This window comes from Martes martes (assembly GCF_963455335.1).
Source record: "Martes martes genome assembly, chromosome: 2".
Lineage (NCBI taxonomy): Eukaryota > Metazoa > Chordata > Mammalia > Carnivora > Mustelidae > Martes > Martes martes.
Window position 1 is genome coordinate 58,971,560 of NC_137889.1, and position 20,787 is coordinate 58,992,346.

Here is a 20,787-nt window from a genome sequence, read left to right on the forward strand (position 1 = left end):
AAGCCTCTGCCTTCAGCTCAAGTCATGATCCCAGGGTGCTGAGATCGAGCCCCACATCGGGCTCTCTGCTCACTGGGGAGCCTGCTTCCCCCTCACCCCTCTGCCTCTCTGCCTGCATGTGAGCTCTATCAAATAAATAATAAATAAGATTTTATTTATTCATTTGAGAGAGAGAAAGAGTGCACGCACAGGTGAGCATGGTCTGGCGGGGAGGGCAGAGGGAGTGGGAGAAGCAGACTCCCTGCTGAACAGGGAGCCCCGACAATGTGGGGCGACCCTGAGATCATCATCTGAGAGGAAGGCAGATATTTAACTGACTGAGCCACCCAGAAGCCCTGCAACATGGTTTTAGCAGTCTTTGGCAGTGCTTGGAGTTATACGTGCTTGGAGTGTATCAGATGTGAGTTCTTCCTCATTAAGGAATAGAAATGTAGCACTCTCCACTTTTAGCAATAAGTTCTCTTTCAATGAAAACAAAGGGACAGAATTCTATGTATCCTGAGCACCTTTTATGTGCAAAGGAGTGTATTAAGCAACCTGGAATATATAAAGAGAAACAGATACTGTTACAGTTTTCTAGGAGTTCAAAGCCCAGGTGAGATTACTGACCATCTGAATTCCATCTAGGTAGTAGTTAAAATTATTTTTAAGTTTTCTCAATTTGTTTCAATCTAGTTTCACTTTCTTGACTTGAAAAGAGATTATACTCAAGAATATTTATTCACTTTCCTATTTCAGTAGGTAACATTTTAAGCTTAGAGGTGCTAATATTTGCAATTTGCTCATCAAAAACCTTTCAAAGTGATGTCTAGAGCTTTTTTGGTCTGAAGGTTCTCAAGCTTCAGAAGCATGTTTTGGTTGCAAATTGGTATTCCTATTCTAATGGTTCACAGTGACTTAAATACCACACTGAGGCAGACAGCTGTCAAAGAGCCCGCAGGCAGCAGCACTTTAATGTGGCTCCATCATGTGTCTGGACAGAATTTTACATTCAATCATTCACTGCATCCTTCAGGGGCACAACCGAGAATCATCTATTAGAATACTGCTTCATAAAAATAAGTAAGATGTTACTGATTCAAGTGTCATAAAATTAAAAGTGTAAATTATAAATTCGTTAAGAAAAGAAAAGGTGGGGGAAATGTCTAATTGAAAATACCAAGTAATCTATTAGTAAAATACAGCATTAAAAAAAAGGCCAAGTATAAAAACATTGTATTTTCACTTGAAACACCTTCTCTCCTACTTTCCTTCCTCTCTCCCCTTCTAACACCTATCTGAAAAACAATTCCTAAAATCTTCCTGTATGTTTAGATTCACCAGTCAATGCTAAGTTTATTACCTGTAATTGGTAGAAGTTGTCACTAGGGGATCCTACATAGAAATAGCCAGATATCCTAAACGCACAGAACACAAAGACACACATGATTTGCCTTTACTATGGTTTAAAACAAAAATAACTATAATTATTAAATTACCTAGATATAACACTCTGGGAGGAGACTTCTTTCCCTTGCCAATAGTTTATCAGTTTTCCACATTCTCAGAGTTGCTCTAAAAGTTTAAAACTGAAGCTAGAAGGAACATTGTGGAGTCAAAACCATATGATTCCCTTTGCACAAACCAAGTTTCTCAGTTACTTAACACTCTCTAAAGACCCAGCCTTTTCTTGTACACATCTGTATATAATGTTTCAGTTACCCACTAAAACTTTCTTTAGCACCGCTATTTCAAAATTTTACTTTCCAGTTATCAATACAAATTTCCTTCTAGAGGTCCAGATATACCAAATTTGAGCTATAACCAAATATAAAATGAATAAAATATAAAATATTAAGCTGAGACATGAAGCTTTTTACCAGAAAACAGCTATCGGACTGTTATTAAGTGTTAAATGTACTATGTGAATATGGCTTTTTATCTCCCGAGTCTTTGTATTTGTCTAGAAGAATGAAGATAATTCAAAAGGCCTCTGAAAGGTAAAACTGAGATTTTCTCTGAGTTATCTCAATAAAAAGCACCATCTCCTTTATGACCCAAATTCCATGACTGGCAACTTATATATAAGTTGATTGAAGAAGAAGCAGAAATAATAATCAGTTATAGGAAAAAAGTGTTAATCTTCACTAATAACTACAGAAATGCAAATTAAAACCCCTAGATAAATAAAAAATATAAGCATCTGATTCTATAGAGATTGTGATTAAACCAATAACTACTTATTACTCTAAATTGGTAGCTTATCCTAATCCTTTTGGAAAACTTTATCACTATACATAGCAGTAACCATAAAATTCATTTATACTCCCCTTGTTCTATAAAGTATATTCATCATCATCTTACTTGGTTCCTTTATCATGAGTGATTCTTCTCCTAGATTATACTACTCTAATAGATGGCTTCATCAAAAGTAAAAATAGATTTTTCTATCTACATGGATTTTAGCTGTTGTGAAGGTTAGGATAATGATTTAAAAAAAAAAAAGAAAGAAAGAAGCAACCTAAATATCCAACATCAGGGAACAGTTTACTAAATGAGACAGATTGAAATGCTAAACTATGGTGCTGCCATTAAAATTATAACTATGAAGATTATTCTAAGTCTTTAATGAGAAATGGAACACAAAAAATGCAAACAAAATATTTGCCAGTGTATAAAATGTACTGCTATGTAAAGATGCATCCCAAACATACAAGGAAATTTTGGGGAAAATAAGCCTGTTATTAATATATATTTTGAAAGTGCTTTTAAGGTAGCTTTATAGAGAAGTTATTTTGTTCATTTAAATACAGTGCTTTATCGCTGGAACTTAAGTAGAAAATACGAGTTCTGAATAGCTAGTAATATCCTACAAACTCTGTTGGAAAAAAATTATAAAGTCATATGCTCCGAAAGAAATGCATTGTGATCAGTGAACGGTGGTACACAGAAACACTCTCTACCTCAGCACTGTAAAAGTCTAGGCTAGAATTTCAGTGATTATTGATAACAAAAAACAAGTCAATATAAAATAAATCTGAGGGCGCCTGGGCGGCTCAGTGGGTTAAAGCCTCTGCCTTCAGCTCAGGTCATGATCCCAGGGTCCTAGGATTGAGCCCCGCATCGGGCTCTCTGCTCCGCGGGGAGCCTGCTTCCTCCTCTCTCTCTGCCTGCCTCTCTGCCTACTTGTGATCTCTGTCTGTCAAATAAATAAAATAAAATCTTTAAAATAAATAAATAAATAAATAAATAAATTTTAATAATTTTTTATGCAGTATACACAAAGAAAGTATGCAAATAAAAATGGGCAAAAAGCAAGTAGCAAAACATAAATCTGAATGAATTCTTATGCAGGCAGCCATGTAATAGTTCAGTAATAATCAGTACAAAAAATAAACTAACTTGAAGGAATTCTGTCCAGGCTTATTGGGAAACAAATGCTTTAAATTAGTGCATGGTACATTAAAAAAAATAAAGAATTCTAATAGAAACTTGCTTAACAATAGCATAATTATATCAGAAACAAAAAATACAAAAATAAAATAGAAAGTATCATAAAGATTTTAATCTTTATTCTAAAACACCTAGAAATAATCACATTCAAAATTAAGTAAATTATCAGTCCCAACGCATGCAAATCTGACATCACAGGTAGACTTTTCATGACTCTCTCCACCAAAGGCATTTGCTATGTTAGGAACTGAGTCATCATGATTTTGAAATAAATTGAGTGAGTCTGAGGATATTACTAATTCCATGTTTTAAAAGAGATTGTACCTCTTGTTTTACAGCATTCTGTTAAGTTTTAATTCACCCACACATCTGTAAAGTAAAAAAAGTGTCACTTCAAAATCTCAAGCCTACACCCACCTGTACCATTGGTCCTGCATAAATCTTTTAAGTAATGTATTGATAGAGAAATAGAACTGACAGTTAGGCTTCTTGGAATTAGAGCTGGGGGACACTTTTATTGCCAGATTCTCCAGAGAGAGCTCTACTGTGGTCATGACAGGAGAACTGAGAACAGATTTTCTCTCCTCAGCCTCATGTTGGTTACCCATAATATTATACCCTTCTCACATACAACCTTTGGAAGTATTAAGACACATGTTCTTAATTCTTCTGGTCATGATACCCTTACAATTTTCCTATAGAAATTATTTTGCTGCTCTTATTTTCTCAAAGTCTTTATTTTCTTAGTTGGTGATAGGCCAGAATAACGTCCCATGGTGATATTCCATAGTCTATCAACTTAAGCTTTTAATGTTATAGCAATGTCTCTGTTGGTTTTGACTCACTGGTTACAGCAGTAAGAAATTCAAAACTGAAAGTAAAGGGGGAGAATGTAGATTCTTCACCTGATTGTGTGAGCTATGCCTTGTTACTTATGGTAAGAAAACTATGGTGTCTATGGCTGTGACATTTCTATCTACTCTGTGATATTTGCTGCCATTCTCTGCTGCTGGGAAGTATTATCTTCGGAGATCTCTGGCTGCCCTGCAATGTAAGTGCCTGACATTAAGCTTTCTGTAGCGTGAGTGCTTGACATTAAGTTTTTGATTGTTGAGGCATCCATTTCAAAAGACATCTATCCTGAGTAAACATATTGCTAGCTGTGTGAGACAGCTACTAGCAAAACAACCAGATAAGGATTTAGACGGCCCCTTTCCCCCACGAAGTTCTCTCTTTGAGAAAGCCTTTGGTAACCTACATAACTGACCCTCGGAGTGGCCCCATTTTCTTCCTTATCACACCCTAATTCCCATTTTTATTCTTTAAATTAACCAATGAGTGAACCCACAAAACCCTAGACACTCTACCTTTGGATCCAAATAAAGGCAGGGGCCCAGGTTCATGCCTTTCCCGCATTCCCCCTCAAGTTCACTGTGTACCTATTGGGTTTGCTGGGGACCTTCCAGGACACTTGAGTCGTGTTTCTCAAAGTCCCCTGATGGTTTTTGCTGAAGTGTGTCTTGCAGTTATAATAAGCAGCATAAGGGCTAGTCCAGCAACACTGGCCCCCATGGGGGAAATATGTGTTGGGGCCCACTATGAGTAATAAGGGCTAGGTGAGTATCTCAGGTACTCAGAGCTGATAAGATCACCATCATTAAGTTGACGTCAACACAACAGATTTGCTTTTTCATACTCAGCTGCTGGGAAGTAGTATCTTCACTTTTATCTCGTTGCTCAAGTCAGTTAAATGCAAATAATCTTTATCTTTGTTTTTGTTAATACTACTTATTGCATCTTTGTTTTCTATTGGTTATTAGTTTACATTTTTTGAAACAATCTCAAAGTTACAGAAAAAGTCCCAAGTGCAGTACAAATAACTTTTTTCCTAAATTATTTGATGGTAAATTGGGAACAAGATGTTCCAACACCCTCAGAATACTGAAAGTATTTCCTACAACAGGGATATTCTCTTACACAACCATAATACAACCACCAAAATCAGGAAATTAACAACAGTATTTTACTACTGTCTAACCCTGGACTCCACAGCAGGATCACCAGTGTCTAAACAATGTCCTTTATAGCAAAAGGGTCCAGTCAGAACCCTGTGTTGTATTTAGGTGTCATGACTTTTTAGTCTCCTTCAAAATGAAACTCTTTCCTTAATTCTTATAATTTTGAAGATTTCACACTATTTTTTAGAGTACCTCTCAATTTGGGATTGTCTGTTTCCTCATAATTAAATTCAGATTATAGAGTTTTGGCTGAGTAACACAGAAGTGATACTGTCATACTATCATGTGGCACATTAACTGACTTGTACTATTACTGATGGTATTCACTTTCACCAGCTGCCAGTCTTCTCCACAGTCAAGTTACTTATTTCTGCTCCATAATTAATAAGCATGTTGTAGGGAGGGATTCTGAAACAATGTACAGTCAATATGCATTATTCTCAGTAACTATATTCTACAAAGTTGCCACGAATGCTGATTTAGTGAATATTAAAACATTGCTCCTAGGGGAAATACAGGGCTAGGTTCCTGTGAGCCTCTGGTCACAACATTTTCATTAACTAATCAACATATAACTTTGCTTATATAACATATAACTTTGCTTCACATGTGTTTAACAATACCTTATTTACATATATATACACATATATATACACACACATATATATTGATACAGTGTTGTTGATACAACACTGAACTCCTGGCCAACAGTGCTATACTCAAGGCCGAATGAAGCTTATATAACACATGTCATTTCTCCATAAGGCACGTCATAGCCTTCTTGCACTTAGGAACAGTACACAACATTTCAGTACCACCTTTAAGGGTCATTTTAAATAGTGAAATCACCAACAAATAGCACAAAAATGCAAAATACCATTGCATTAAAAAGACTGTGAAAAAGACACACACACTATATTATTTATTATACTATTTATAATTATTTCTGTATCTACCTATATGCTGAAAACCATGAGTTTACACCAGTATCTCCTATTCTAAAACACCATGGGGTACATTCCAATTTTCTCCTTTTTCACATTTCTAATTCCCCTTCCAGATAACACAAAGCCTAGCTCCCATTATCCTTAATATTATCTACTTCCTAGATCAACCTTCTACAAGTAACCAATCTTCCACTGCTGTTCTCTTCTCTGCACCCCACCCCTCACCTGCCCCAGGATGTGTCCTCACCCTGCTCAGTTCTGACATCCTGCGCCAGACCAGACCTCACCAAGAATGCCCTCACTACCACATCCAGGCTGCCAGAGACCACACAACAGCACTGCCTCCTCCACAATAGCGGCTTCCATGCCCTGTGGCTCCCTACTTCTAGGCAGATGGCTGCATTGTGAGCACCTTCTAATGTCTTTTGAACTGAGTTGTTTGAGAAAGGTTGAAAAAGAAGGGGAAGGACAACGCAAACAGTTTTGGCAGCTGAGTTTTCCTCAGTATTTAAAAGAAAAAAACCAGATCATACAGGCAATTTAGATCCTTAAATTGGGCCAATAATTTAAAAAATTTAAGAAATCAATAGTGTAAATATCCTTCAACTTTTAAGCAAATCCATTACTTTATATTCTTGATAATCTTCCTTATTTTCAGTACTCACTGTTTTATATTATTAGGAACACAATTTTTGTGCTCAGTGGAGTAATAGTCACAGCAACTGATTGTACACACATTTGCTAGTCACCTTTTCACCTTTTGTTTGTACTAGAATCTAGGCAGCTTTTGGCAAGGTGGTGGAAATGTGCCTTCCTCACCAGCAAATACAGGGATGGCTCTGTCAGGACTGTAGGCAGATACATAACTTTAAGGCTCCTAAAATTTTTCTTCAGTGTGAAGTTTCTTATAAAATAAATAAATAAGTAAAGGTCATGAATGCAAATGACATCTTAGTTTTTCTCTCCTCTAGGAAAAAAGCAGTTGAAATTATTTCCTTCATGTCATCAGGAATAGGTCACTCTTTCTCCACATTTACATTAATATCTGTGAAGAATGGTTATTGCTACTCTTTCTTTTTTCCTTTAGAGGCTCTACAACAGGGATAACAGACACATGCCTACACTTCCTTCCTCCGTACTCACTACTGTATCCAGACTGAAGTAGGCCTCGAAAAGGAAATTCTGGAACCAACATCATGCATATGTACCATCATAATTTCATCTCCTGGCACGTGAATCAATGGAGAGATGAACACATGAATAAATAAGATACTGGCAAAGTGGCCTGGACATGCTGTCCTTTCATTTCCATCTCTATGTACAGATAGAATTCCAGGTCTCATTTCTAATTAAAAAAAAAAAAAAAAGATTCAAACTCCTCAATATTAACTCGGACTATTCTCATTAGAAGTTAAACAGACTCCTTTTTATTATTGATTATTAATATTATTTCCAGCATAAAAGGTAACACACTACCTCTGCACTCGGTACACTCGAGTCCATGGAGGCACAAGGGCAAGGATCCGAGCCACCAATTCAATCAGGTCACTAGGAGAATAACTCTTATATCTTCCTGATTTCCAGAGCTCATAAAGCCCAGTTCCACGAATCACCAGGGTTGGGTAGAGTTTCAAACCATCAGGACGAAAAGCAGGGTTCTCAAAAAATTCCTGTGAATGGAGAACAGAAAATTACCACTCCATCAGTTATGCAGAGATTGATGAAGTTTTCCATGGTCAAGTTTCAGTGCTGGGTCAGCTTCTTGCACATACCTACCAAGTCCTTAGACTGCCTTTCCTTTCCTTCAAGGGAGGGGATGCAGACAAAACAGCAACTCAATATTCTTACAATCTCCCTGGAATAAAATGTGTGTGTGCTGGTTTACAAAGCCCTCGTTAATCCAGCCGGTCTACTGCTGCAATCTCATCTCATGCCACCCTCACCACCTTGCCTTTCTGCCTTTTGCAAAGGCAATTTCCTCTGTCTGGAGAGTACATCAATTTTACTTCACCTAGCTAATCTCTAGGTCTTGGCATGAATGCCAATTCTTCAGAGAGGCCTTCCTGACCTTTGAATACAAGTTGCCTCACTTAAAAAAAAATTCATATTGAATTCTATATTACTGCTTTCTTAATATCACACTGATAATTTATTCGATGCCTGCCTCTAGACTGTATTCTCCTTTCATATAGAATATACTTAATTGTTTAAACTTCTAAAGAAGTCGTGACAGAGATCATCACTTGCCTACAAAACCTAAAATGTTTACTATACAGCCCCTAGCAGGCAGAGTATGCCAGTCCCTGGATATGCCTATTTTGTCTTCAGGCCAACTGGCACCATTCCTAACCTGGGATACACACTATTTGTTATCTAGACACTGAGAAATACATCTAATTTATCTACTTTGACACAGTCATTTCCTGTACTGTTATCATCCCAGCTGGCTTTATTTGGGATAAAGCAAGGAGACATGAGGCATTATCCTTTTCATGACTTTGCACTGCTCATTTGCTCTTAATTTAGCACACAGTGTGATAGAGGAATGAAGGTGGACTCAGTTTCCTCTCACTCCACCCTGGCATTAGTATCTATAGAGCTAGTAGAACTGTATCTTGTGACTACAACAATGTTTTTTATCTCGTGCTACATTATTCTTGCAGAGCTTCCCATTGCTTAACTTGCTTTTCAAAGAAATGTAACTCTCTCTCACTAACTTTTCAATCTCTCTCACTAATTTTTGTCATATTCTTAAATGCTGTATTCTTTGTGCATCATCCGGTTTTAGGGATATTCTTCTGTAATTGCATGTAATTTTCTGTGTACCATTTATATATTAATGATTCATTAAGCCTTTATAAGTAGTCTATAGCCACCCAAAAGAACATGTATGAAAGTCATTCTGTACCTAGTTTGAATCCATGTTGGAATACAGGATTTCAGAAAAGTAGTTCAAGTGCTTCTATGATAAATTTAGAAGATAGATGGGCTAATAAAAATGATGATAGATGAAACTGGTTCTGGACTTCTGGTTAAACAAGAATTAAAACTGTGTTTCCTTCCTTTCCCTCCAAAATCATAATAATATAAGAGATGAACTTTTATAAAAGTATAAACCCAGAAGAACAAAAACAACATCAATGGAGATGTGGGTTGGGGGTTAGAGTACAGGACCAATGACAGTAATAAATTTTTGGAAGACAGAAAATGGATGAAGATTGGCAAATGACTTTGCAGGTAAATAGAACTGTAAGCAAAGTATCTGCAAAAGTGAATACCAATGAAGGTCCAGCTCAGTCACACTAGAGTCCAAGAAAGGCTCATGGGTCAAATGTACCATTAACCAGGCAGGACGGAAGAAATCATGGGATCAAAGTCTGAACATGGAGGGATTTATCCCTTATTCCTTTGTCCTGCCTACAAGGCATTTGTTCTGCCCTGCCCATTTGTTCCTGGAGAAACTCCTGAATGCTGCGATTCCAGGTACAAAGGAAGGCCTAGGTGAGGATGCAGGCTGAAAACAGAGAGATTAAGTGAAAGCCAGCACACTGGTGAACTCCCTAACTTGCTTCCTGGATGCCAAGAGTCAATTTTGTGACCTACTCATACCAGCCACTTCCAAGCAGGAAGTTGGAGAGTTCATCTCTGGATTAAGCAAATGGCCCTAAGTAAGAGTTCAAGATACTGACATTTGAGAATCCCCTAAAGAAAAGGAGATCTGGGGCATGCCTGGCTGGCTCAGTCAGTACAGCACGTCAGTAGAGCATGTGACTCTTGATTTTGGGGTTGCGAGTTCGACCCCCATGTTGGTATAGATTACTGAAAAATAAAAATCTTAAAAAATATAAACAAAATAAAACCTTAAAAGAAAAGGAAAGCTTATTACATGAATATCTTTCAATGAGGTATACCAGTAGCTAGCCACCCAGAGCTTGCAATCTGTTCTTTCAGTCCCTTACTTTTTTAATTTTGATTTTATTTATTTCTTCTAAGAGAGGGAGAAAGGGGGGTGATGGAGCAGAGCGAGAGGGAGAGAGAGAATCTTTAGCAGGCTCCACGCCCAGCAAGAAGCCTGACATGTGGCTCAATCTCACAACCCTGAGGCAAAATTAAGAGTTGGATGCTTAACTGACTAAGCTACCCAGGCCCCCTGGTCCCCTACTTTTAAAGTATGACCATCTGGCTAAGGATCACCAGAAATTTGGAGGAAGCCTAGAAAATAAAGGGCAAAACAAAACAAAAAGAAAAAAGGAATGTGGAGGAAAGATGCATTGCATAAAGGAAAATAAAACTTAAAAAAACCCACAAAAACCCTATAATTTCCTCAGAGAAGATCTATTACATCCATTAAACAAGAATAGGATGGTAGGGAAAAATCTAACAACCAGAAGGTAAGAAAGAACTCCTGAAAATCAAAGCTCTAACAAAAATAAAAACATTTAACTGAAAAGTTGAAAGATAAATATAAGAATAGAAGAAAGCAGGAAAAAAAAAGGACAAATAGGTAAAAAATATATGAAAATATTTGATGAATATGGGAGATCCAACATCTGCCTAAGAGGAGTTTTAAAAAGAGAATATAGAAAATGAAAGGGGAAAATTAACCAGTGGTACAAGGAAATTTCCCAGATGACAGATTCTTCAAAAATCTAGCACAATTAGTTAAAAAAACTCTTGCCAAGATACAGCACTGTGAAATTTCACAATACATGGGATAAAGACAATTTCTTAAACAGAGTTAACAAAACAAAATACCCAGGTTACATAGATCACAGGATTAAAGAATAAGGAATATAGGATTAGGAATAAAAACACATTATGCTCCTTAACAACAATGCTAAAAGCTACAAGGCAATGGTGCAATGCCTTAAAAAAAATGTCTTTATACAAGTCTGTAAGTGTGAAGGTTGCATAGAGCCATTTTTTGAGCACACCAAAGGCTTACTTTCTATGAGGAATCTTTCCTAAGGAACCTGATTGAAAATGTGTTTTAATAAAGTCAAGGAATAAACAAATAAAAAGGGTTAACTTGGAATCCAGAAAACAAAGAATCTAATCCAGGAGATTGGTGAAGAGAAGACCTCCAAGAGGACAGTTGTGAAACAGGCACAGAGAACTGTCAGTTTGGAGTTGGAAGATAAGACACCCACAAGACTCACCACTGACTTGACTGGTTACTTTATCTCATCAGGCCGGCTTCCTCAACTGGAGAGACTACATCAGGTGGTCTTTCCTGACAGAATGCTACAGTGACTTGTATCCTATGCCACTATCTTCAGTAACAAGCCTTTATATTAAAAAACAAGTAACGACAAATACCGCTAGCCATCCCTGCCACGTAGTAATTCAATCAGATTGGCTCAGTGGAGAAAAAAAAAGAACTTATGTCAGATGTTAATGGACTTTGAAAGACTTCTACTAATTGATAGATTCTGAAGAGAAACAGATATTCTTCAAGCATTTTCGGCAATCTTAGATTGGATATTCAAAAGCAGTCTAATTATTAAAGGAATAAAACACCAAAACAGCTAAAGGTTATTCTGAGTAATAAATAAGTTCTATCTGAGGATAGGTGGAAAGGGCGAAGTTAATGCTTTTAAGATAAATTCCTGAATTTCCACCACAACAAGGACTTCCAGCTTTATAAGAAAAAAGAAAACTTCATTTCTGAGTTCCTGGAAAATATAAGCAAATGCTATTTATCACGCACAGCTACAAGCTCTGCACCTACCACTAGATAAGAGTGTGAATTTCTCGTGAACAGATGCATAAACAGATACTAAGAGTAGTGACCCAGAGCTGACCTAAACAACAAAGCATGAGATCTAAGCCAAATTATAACTAGCACACTGTAGGCATACAACCCAAGATATAGCTGTGATATCTCAGCAGGCTGGGTAGTAGATTTATGAATCTATGCCAGGCAAGGCTATCACGTCCTCTACAAAGATAACATTTGCTACACTTCTGTAATTACACAAGCAGACTCCCGATTTAGCAACCCTTCCTGCGGAACAAAACACATTAATTAAGGAAAAAATACCTGTGGGTTGCTAATGGTGGAAGAGTAAAATAAAGTAGGGAAAAAATTTTTTGAAGTATAAAACAGGGGTGCCTGGGTGACTCTGTCAGGTCAGTGTCTGCCTTTGGCTCAGGTCATGATCTCAGTGTCCTGGGATTGGGCTGTGCATGGGCTTCCCTGCTCAGTGGGGAGTCTGCTCCCTCTTCCTCTGCTAGTCCTACTAATTCAGGAAAGCTTGTGAATTCCAAATAGGCCCAACAAGATTTCCTAAAACAAAAATTAGTTTTAGAAGCTTTTGTGTAAACTTTCACTGGAGTGTATCTTAGATAGAAAAAAGTACACAAACTCTAAGTGTGTATCTTGAAAGATTTTTACATATCTCATAACCAGCACCCGGACACTCAAATTAAGAAAAAGAATATCAAAATCTCAGAAGCCCATCTCATACGTGTTTCCAGTTACAATTCCACCCAAAGTTTTTGGACTTCATATTAACAGAATTGTATATTAGATAGTCTTTTGGATCTGGTTTCCTTTGCTCAATTTTATGTTGAAAAAAATCAGCCATGTTGTTTCATGAGGTTGTAATTAATTTATTATTTTTCATAGTCTTTCACTGTATGACTACATCACAATTTATTTATGCATTCTATTGTTAATGGACACTTGTTGCCGCTCTGATATTACCAACAATAATTTGTGACTGTGACTTTTGGTAAATATGTGTAGGCATTTCTGTTGAGTATACATCTAGGAGTACAATTGCTGGGTCTTGGGGTATGCATATATATTCACCCTTAGTAGATAATGTCAAACATGATGTACCAATGTACTAGCAGGAAATGAAGAATTCCAGTTGCTCCATCCTCTTATCAACACTTGGTTTTGTCTTTTTTCATTTTAGCTATTCTTAGCTTTTCTGGTGAGGAAGGAATGCATTTGTCTTTTTTCATTTTAGCTATTCTCAGCTTTTCTGGTGAGTAGGAATGCATCATAGTTTTAAATTTCATTTCTTTGAAGATTAATGACTTTGAGAACTTTTAAGTATGTTTATTGGCTGTTTGAATATCCTATTTGTGAAGTGTTTGTTCAAGTATTTTTGCCCATTCTCCTATTGGGCTGTCTGCTTTTTTCTTACTGATTTGTAGAAATTCTTTATTTTAGGGCAATTTAACTTTGCTCTAGAGAGAAATGTTAGCTCTATTTTGTCACTCATTTATTTGTTGGGATGCAGTCAGAAGAGTCATATAGTCCATTCATATTCCCTTTTGAGTTTTTCTGAAAAGATTACAAACAAGATCTGTTTACGTGAAGAATTGTCTTTGCAATATTATCACTGAACTATTCTTTATTCTGAGGATACTAAGGAAAATGAATAGTAAGACTCAGCTATTTGGTATTATTTGAAATGTGCCGTATTTTCTTCTAAGGATACCTAAAGTAATGAATTCTGATTATATCTCTGGTCCACCTAGGAGCTGTGCTAAAAAAAAGTGTTTCAGGGGCCTTTTAGGCTTGGAGTCTACGTACCTGGCTATTAACTACTGAGGAGAGGCCATTAGATTCAAAATCTACACAGCTAACACAGGGGAATTAGTAATAGGGACATTTATGAATTAGTACTATATTATAAACAGGCCTTCAGTTGTAATTCACTGGCTTAAAAATTATAAACTTTTGGCAAGGAAAGAATGAATTATTAAATATGTTCCAAATGAGGCCAGGTGAATTCCATTTTTCTAAATAGAAAAATTAAGTATTTTTGTGAATGAAATAATTTGATAAATACATTCACTCTCTTCTCTAAAAGAATATCCCAAAGGTACTTTCTCTAGCTAAGAATTTGAAGGAGGAAAAAAAAAAAAGAGTTCTGATCAATCTCATTTTCCAAGACAACAGGAACACAGATCAAGCAAACATGTGATAGAGTAACAAAAAACACCCCCAAAACAGGGGCACCTGGGTGGCTCAGTGGATTAGAGCCTCTGCCTTCGGCTCAGGTCATGATCCCAGGGTTCTGGGATCGAAGCCTCGCATCAGGCTCTCTGCTCAGCAGGGAGCCTGCTTCCCCCTCTATCTCTGCCTGCCTCTCTGCCTACTTGTGATCTCTGTCTGTCAAATAAATAAATAAAATCTTAAAAAAAAAAAAACCCAAAACAAAAAAAACAAATAATAAAAACCAAAACCAACCAACCCAGAGTTAGGTATTCAAATTTAAAGAACAGAAAACCTAGGAAAAAACCAAGTATTTTCTTTCACTATTTAATGAAATCCTGGAAGAGAAAAGCAGCTCTAACTTCAGAAGCATCTGAAGAAATCATAAAGGATGGATCTGACAACAGATACAAAAATGAAAAGGCCAAGATAGAGTGGGCAAAAATATTTGTAACAACTATTAAAAAAAAAAAATCAATGAGGGACGCCTATGTGCCTCAGTTGGTTAAACATCTGCCCTTAGCTTAGGCCGTGATTTTAGAGTCCTGGGGTCAGGCCCCACATCAGCCTCTGGGCTCAGTAGGGAGTCTGCTGCTGCTTCTCCCCTGCCCCTGCCCCCTGCTCATGCGTGTGCTTGCTCTCTCTGATGAATAAAATCTTTAAAAAACAAAAAACCCAAATGAATCCAGAATGCCCTTACCTAGAAAGTTCATCTAAATTAACATCAAAAATGTTTATATCCAACAGAGTAATTGGTCAGAGAACAAAAACATACAATTCCAAAAAGATGAAAGAATTATTATTACATGCAAAACTGAAAAATATATTACCATAATTACAAAATACAAATTGAAATGGCACTTTAATCCACCAAATCAGCAAAGAGAGAAACACTGTATCTGTGTGTGTGCAAATGCATAAATAGGAGAGAATTATTTGGGGAAAAAGATAACACTGCTAAAATGACTGTAAATTGTTATAACCTCTGAAAAGCAACTAAGTAATATGGTGGGATTCTTGAAGTTTTTATACCTTTACCTGATAATTCTCCCCAGGGAATTTATCCTAAAGAAATAATCCTAAAAACTATAAAAAGTTATAGGCATAAAACTGTTCACCTGCAGTGCCATTTACAATATTAAAAACTGGCAATACTTTCAATTTAAAAAAAATCTGGAAGGAATTAACCAAAGTATGGAATATTTATTCCATGGAAATTAAGTACACATTTAAATACATTAACATTTTAACAGAGACCAGGCTATATAACAGATAAATGCTTGCATAACATTAAGTGAAAAAGCCATTAAAATTACTTATCATATATGTAAGCATGTGTGTCTGTGTATGTATATGTATAAGCCACCTCATCCCTCCAAAAAGCCTAAGCATAAAAAAAAAAATCCTAGAAGGAAACATATTAAAATGTTAGGGTTTTATTTGGTGTTGGGGCTGTGAATGACTTCTCCTTCACTACAGTGTTTCTACTATTCTATAATGAGGACATATTGCTTAAATAATGAGGGGGAAATTAGCAGTAAATAATCAAAAAGAACAGAGAGGGTAGATAGAACAACATGCAGAGGCACTTGAAATTAGCCTTGTTTAAGGCAACACTTACTGTAAACTGTTCGATGTCTCTCTCTAGTCCCACATTTGGCAGATCAGGCATCATATGAGCCACAACTTTGAAACCAGAATCCTTGGCCAGGTGAAATGACTCACATACTGCCTTCACAGTGTGGCCCCTGAGGAAAGAAAATTCACTCCTGTTATACAAATAAATGGGCAAGAAGGTTAACACAAGGAACAGAGGGAAAACAATCTCTGAGACATGTAATGGTAGTTTTATAATGAATAATAATATGGTTGGGGAATAAGAATCTCAGAAAATAATTTTTATATTTCTGGCTGTGAAAAGGCCTGGAAATAAATCAGTTCACTTCTGAGATACTTCTCAAAAATTCCCCAGGTACCTAACTCAAGGCTGTGACAGTAAATGACTGGGTTAACCAGAGTTAATGCACACGAAAATTATTTGGACTATAAAAAAAATTATTTGGTTTAGCATCATCAGCTGAAGTAAGCTTACTAATGTAAATATTTAAGTTAAAAACAAAAATAATGAGCTCAAAACCATGCAGAAGCAGCCTCTTATTATGCTCTTTCCTTTAAAAATCTTCTGAAATTATCTGGAGAGACAGAGAGATGAAGAATGTCACCTACATACAAAATAGATTTCATTCTGGTGGTCTCCAATGTCTTTAAAAAAGTGAGAAGAGTGAATGATATACTGACAAGGCAGAATCATCTGGGGCCAGCTGGGTAAATCATTTTAACATTCTAGCACCACATCTAATAGGAAGCAAACCCTAATAACAGTTTGGGGCTACTATAAACCAAAGCCCTATGCCAATCTTTTCACCTCCAGGACATTCCCATTCACCACCACCACCACAAACAAATAAATAAACAAACAAACAAAAAAAACCCACACACAAAGAAATCCTAGAAACATGGACTCCATCCCACTCTGGGTATTACCATCCATTTCCATTAATCCATTTCCAATCTCTTTTTGCTAACCACTTCCCAATTTATATGACTAGGTGAGGCCTCTCTCCTGATACTCCATCCAAATATCCAGTACTCGAAAGTTCTGTACAATACCACAGTCCCTAGGCACATGTAGTTACTCAATTTATACTTCAATAAATTAAAATGAAAAATTCAGTTCCTCAGTTGCACTATCATATTGGACAATGCAGATGTGGAATACTTCAATCACTGTACAATGTTCTGGACAGCTCTGCTCTAAAGCAAACCCTCAACTTGTTGCTCTACAAGTATCTAGAATTGAGTACATCCAAAAGTGAAACTCACCTTCCCTCCATGACTCCTCTACTTCCCATTCTCTCCTACCCCCATGTCCATCCAGTCACCAAACACTGTCATTTGCTTCTTTTTAAGACATCATTTCTTGTTTAAATGAGTGCAACAGCCTCTTAACTGATCTTCCTTCTCCACCTGCAAACTGTGATCCTTCCAAAGGGATCTAAAATGCAGATATGTTCCTATCATAACTTAGCTTACAGCCTGTCCTCAGACTAAAGCTGAAACTCCCTGGGCCGACTTCTAAGGTTCCTCATCATTTGGCCACCACAGCTAACCTTTTCAGCCTCACCTCTTACCACTATCCTACCTCATGCTCTACACTCTTAACCAAGCTAACCTGCTCCAAATCTCCTAAATTTGCCATGTGCTCTCATCATCAGGCGTTTGCTTGTATGTTTCTTTCTGCCTGAAATAATCTTCCTCTTCCCCATCTGAGTCATACTCTTCCTGTAAGTCTCAGGTCTGATGCGATTCTTTTCAGAAAGCTTCCCTGACCTTCAAGAGACTCTTCCCATCTCCACAGGTACAACCCTTGATCACTGCAGCAGGCCAACCAGTGTTCCTGGTTTAAGACTCCCCCTACAGGGGTACATTTTATTCACGTTAATCTTTCTTAAGCCTGATATCTGTGTAATTCTTCCCTGTGATCAAAACTATCCAACAGACCTCTAGTACCTAAAGGAAAGATTCCTCTCTCCTTAGCCTGGCATTCTTCTGGTGGTTTCTAAGATGCTGACCAGTGTATGCCTTTTACTTCCTAGTTGCCTTCCTTCTCCTACCACAACCTCCAATCACGTCTGCCTCTCCTGGTAAAGTAGCCTTTAAAGTCCAACTGATCACATACCAACTCCCTGAAGCCTGACTTTACATCCTCAATCAATGATCTCTGCTGCCTAATAGACTCCTGAAATCTTTTGTTTTTCTCTAATTTACCAATTAATCATAAAGTTCCTTATACAGCTAATCTTTCATGTGTACATTTCTCTTCAACTCAGTGATCTATTTCTAGAGTTCTTCAAGAGAACTTTATATGCCTCTGTCAATCCTTATTTCTATTCTTTCTTAACTTCCTAAATTTCTCAAAGTTTACACCCATTGCTCACCAGCCCTTCTCTCACTACTCTATTCATTGACATCTGCTTCACAAAAACCGATCTTTTAAATAGCACCCTGATTTCCTTCTTGTTCAAACCCTTCTCTTTGTTTCCATGCTCCTGGCCTTCTCTTCTGCTTTAGATGACTGACCTTGAAGCCCTGCCTTCCCCTTTCCATATGGAAAAGGCTGTTTATGACAAGAACAGGAAGAGAAAAGAGCACATTTACAAGCTACTGGAAAAGAGCCAGTAAAGTCGAGAAAAATGGAAAGGAGATGGAAATTAAGAGCAGAGACAGAAGGATGACTCTGAGAAGAAGGAATACCTATACCTGAGATTGGTAGGAAGGAGAAGAGGATGAGTACAAATATAGATATAATCAGGGGGAGTTAGAAGGAGGCTTGTATGAAATCATTTGCCCTCATTTTACCTGTTGGTATCTCTGGCCACATCTTCGTAGACACTCTGCACCCCAATCTCCAGCCTTGTGCAGCCATAGGTCAACATATCACTTAAATGCCGCTTCATGCAATAATCTGGTCTGGTCTCAATTGTAATTCCAATACACTTCGTGAGGCTTCTCTCAGAATACCTGCAGAGCAAATCTAAAAGTAAGCAACCTTCCACAGCTTTAGGACATTTGCTCCCATTTGAACGACTGTTTTCGCTTAGTCCTGTAAGACAGTGGTTAAGAGCGTGGCCTAGTTCAAATCCTGGCTCTGCTACTTCTTAACTATGCGCACAGGAATGTTATTAACCTCTCTGTGCTTCGGTTTCATTATCTGCAGAATGAGCCTAATAGGAGCCATACCTCATAGGACTGACATGACTGACTAGCACACAGTACTGTTACCATCATCATTATCATTCTTATCCTCCTACAGGATGCTAGTAACCATAATCTCCTTGAAACAGCGAATGCAACTGTGGAAACTCTAGTAATCACTTTTCATATAAGTGAAAAGTATCTGCCTTATTTATTTCCCACTCCATATTTTATGCCATGTTAAATAAAAGAAAAAAAAAAGAAGGGGAAGGGAAGTATGTATAATGATCATAGGAATAATTTAGATAAAATGTCTTCTATATACACAAACAAGTCATTCTGCCAAGCCTATTAATCTTAGCAATAATTTACAAAATTAGGCATCATTCTTCTCTTTCACTAACACTAGGTATCAAAGTAGTGAGTAATACTTTAGATTCAAGTTGCTTGAGTTAATGGCTTTACTGTTGGCTGAGAATCCAGGAAAGTAAAAGGGACCTACTGAGGGGGCTGCTAATGTGAGCAGAGGACCTAACATTTCCGGAGGCCACGGCGCCAAGCGCTATGCTAGATACTCTGTACATATATGGAACGCTCCATCAGCTCAATGAAGCATGTCTTCTTATCTCCATTTCACAGAAGAAACTGAGGTTCAAAGAGATGAAGTACCTTGTCTAAGGACACAGAGCTCATAATATCCAAGTCAGGATTTGAAATTGGGTCCATCTGACTTCTAAATTCTTATTCTTCATTTCACTTTATGGCACTGCTTAGACAATTCAGCAAGGAACATCAGATTTCTCTTTTCAACTTCTCTAACATCCTAGAACCCAGTGTTTCTTTTTGGTGCACCCTTATACAACTTTCTCAATTCCCTGGGAGGATAAGGGAAAGCTCCTTTTCTCCCCGCACCCCCCGTTTAATTTTCTTCCTTTCAAAGAAGTTCAAAGTCCTTTCTTCAAGTATAAAAATCATCAAGTTTCCAAAATTTTTAAACTCTTCCTTTAGGTTCACTTCTTCATTAACTGTCAATAAAAGCTGACTTAATTTTAATAACAGTTATTAACAAAGTTAATCACTGAACTGGAACACTGATTCTGAAATTTTTCATTCTTGATATTCCAACTCTTTTGCACTGTTTATTAAACCTATAAGGTTTTATATGGGATTACCAGAGGCAACAGAACTAAAAAGTAAATAAGTGGTCCAAAGTGACTGAAAACTGAATCATAAGAGAGATAAAGTGCTCAGATATTTATCAAATCTTGCCCAAGACAGGATATAAATCATTATGCATCTTTGAAATAAGTCAGAAAGTCCCACGCCTCTCAAATAGGTGGGTACTAAGATCTGCACTAACAGAAAGAAGTACAAAATGCCATGGCCAAATATAATTTTCTTTAAATATCAATTATTGTGTTTGGGGAAAACCATATTTAAAAAATTAAAATACTCATGGAGAAAGAAAACCATATGAAGACTGATTTAAAAAGAAAGGAAAGCAAGAAACTCTAAATTAGTGTATTTAAGAAAGTAAAGAAGAACATAATAGAATCAGGCATTCTAAAATTGTACCATATATCTCCCTATTAACTGACTGTTTCAAAGTCTCCAGTTTTTCTTAAAAGAAAGCTCAGCAGCACAACAGTACCTTGGATCACTGGGAAAAAACTAGAGG

The 20,787-nt window shown here is 37.1% G+C and overlaps 1 protein-coding gene across 1 annotated transcript in view; it reads right to left on the bottom strand.

Moving 5' to 3' along the window:
- The window catches only part of ELP3 (elongator acetyltransferase complex subunit 3), a 96,450-nt gene that overhangs the window by 37,679 nt on the left and 37,984 nt on the right, over positions 1-20,787 (bottom strand). Inside the window, exons 8-10 of the mRNA XM_080796813.1 lie at positions 18,774-18,935; positions 15,976-16,102; positions 7,874-8,067 (exon numbers count right to left, since the gene is read on the bottom strand). Of these exons, the coding sequence (XP_080652939.1) occupies positions 7,874-8,067; positions 15,976-16,102; positions 18,774-18,935 (483 nt within the window). The remainder of the gene's footprint in view (positions 1-7,873; positions 8,068-15,975; positions 16,103-18,773; positions 18,936-20,787) is intronic.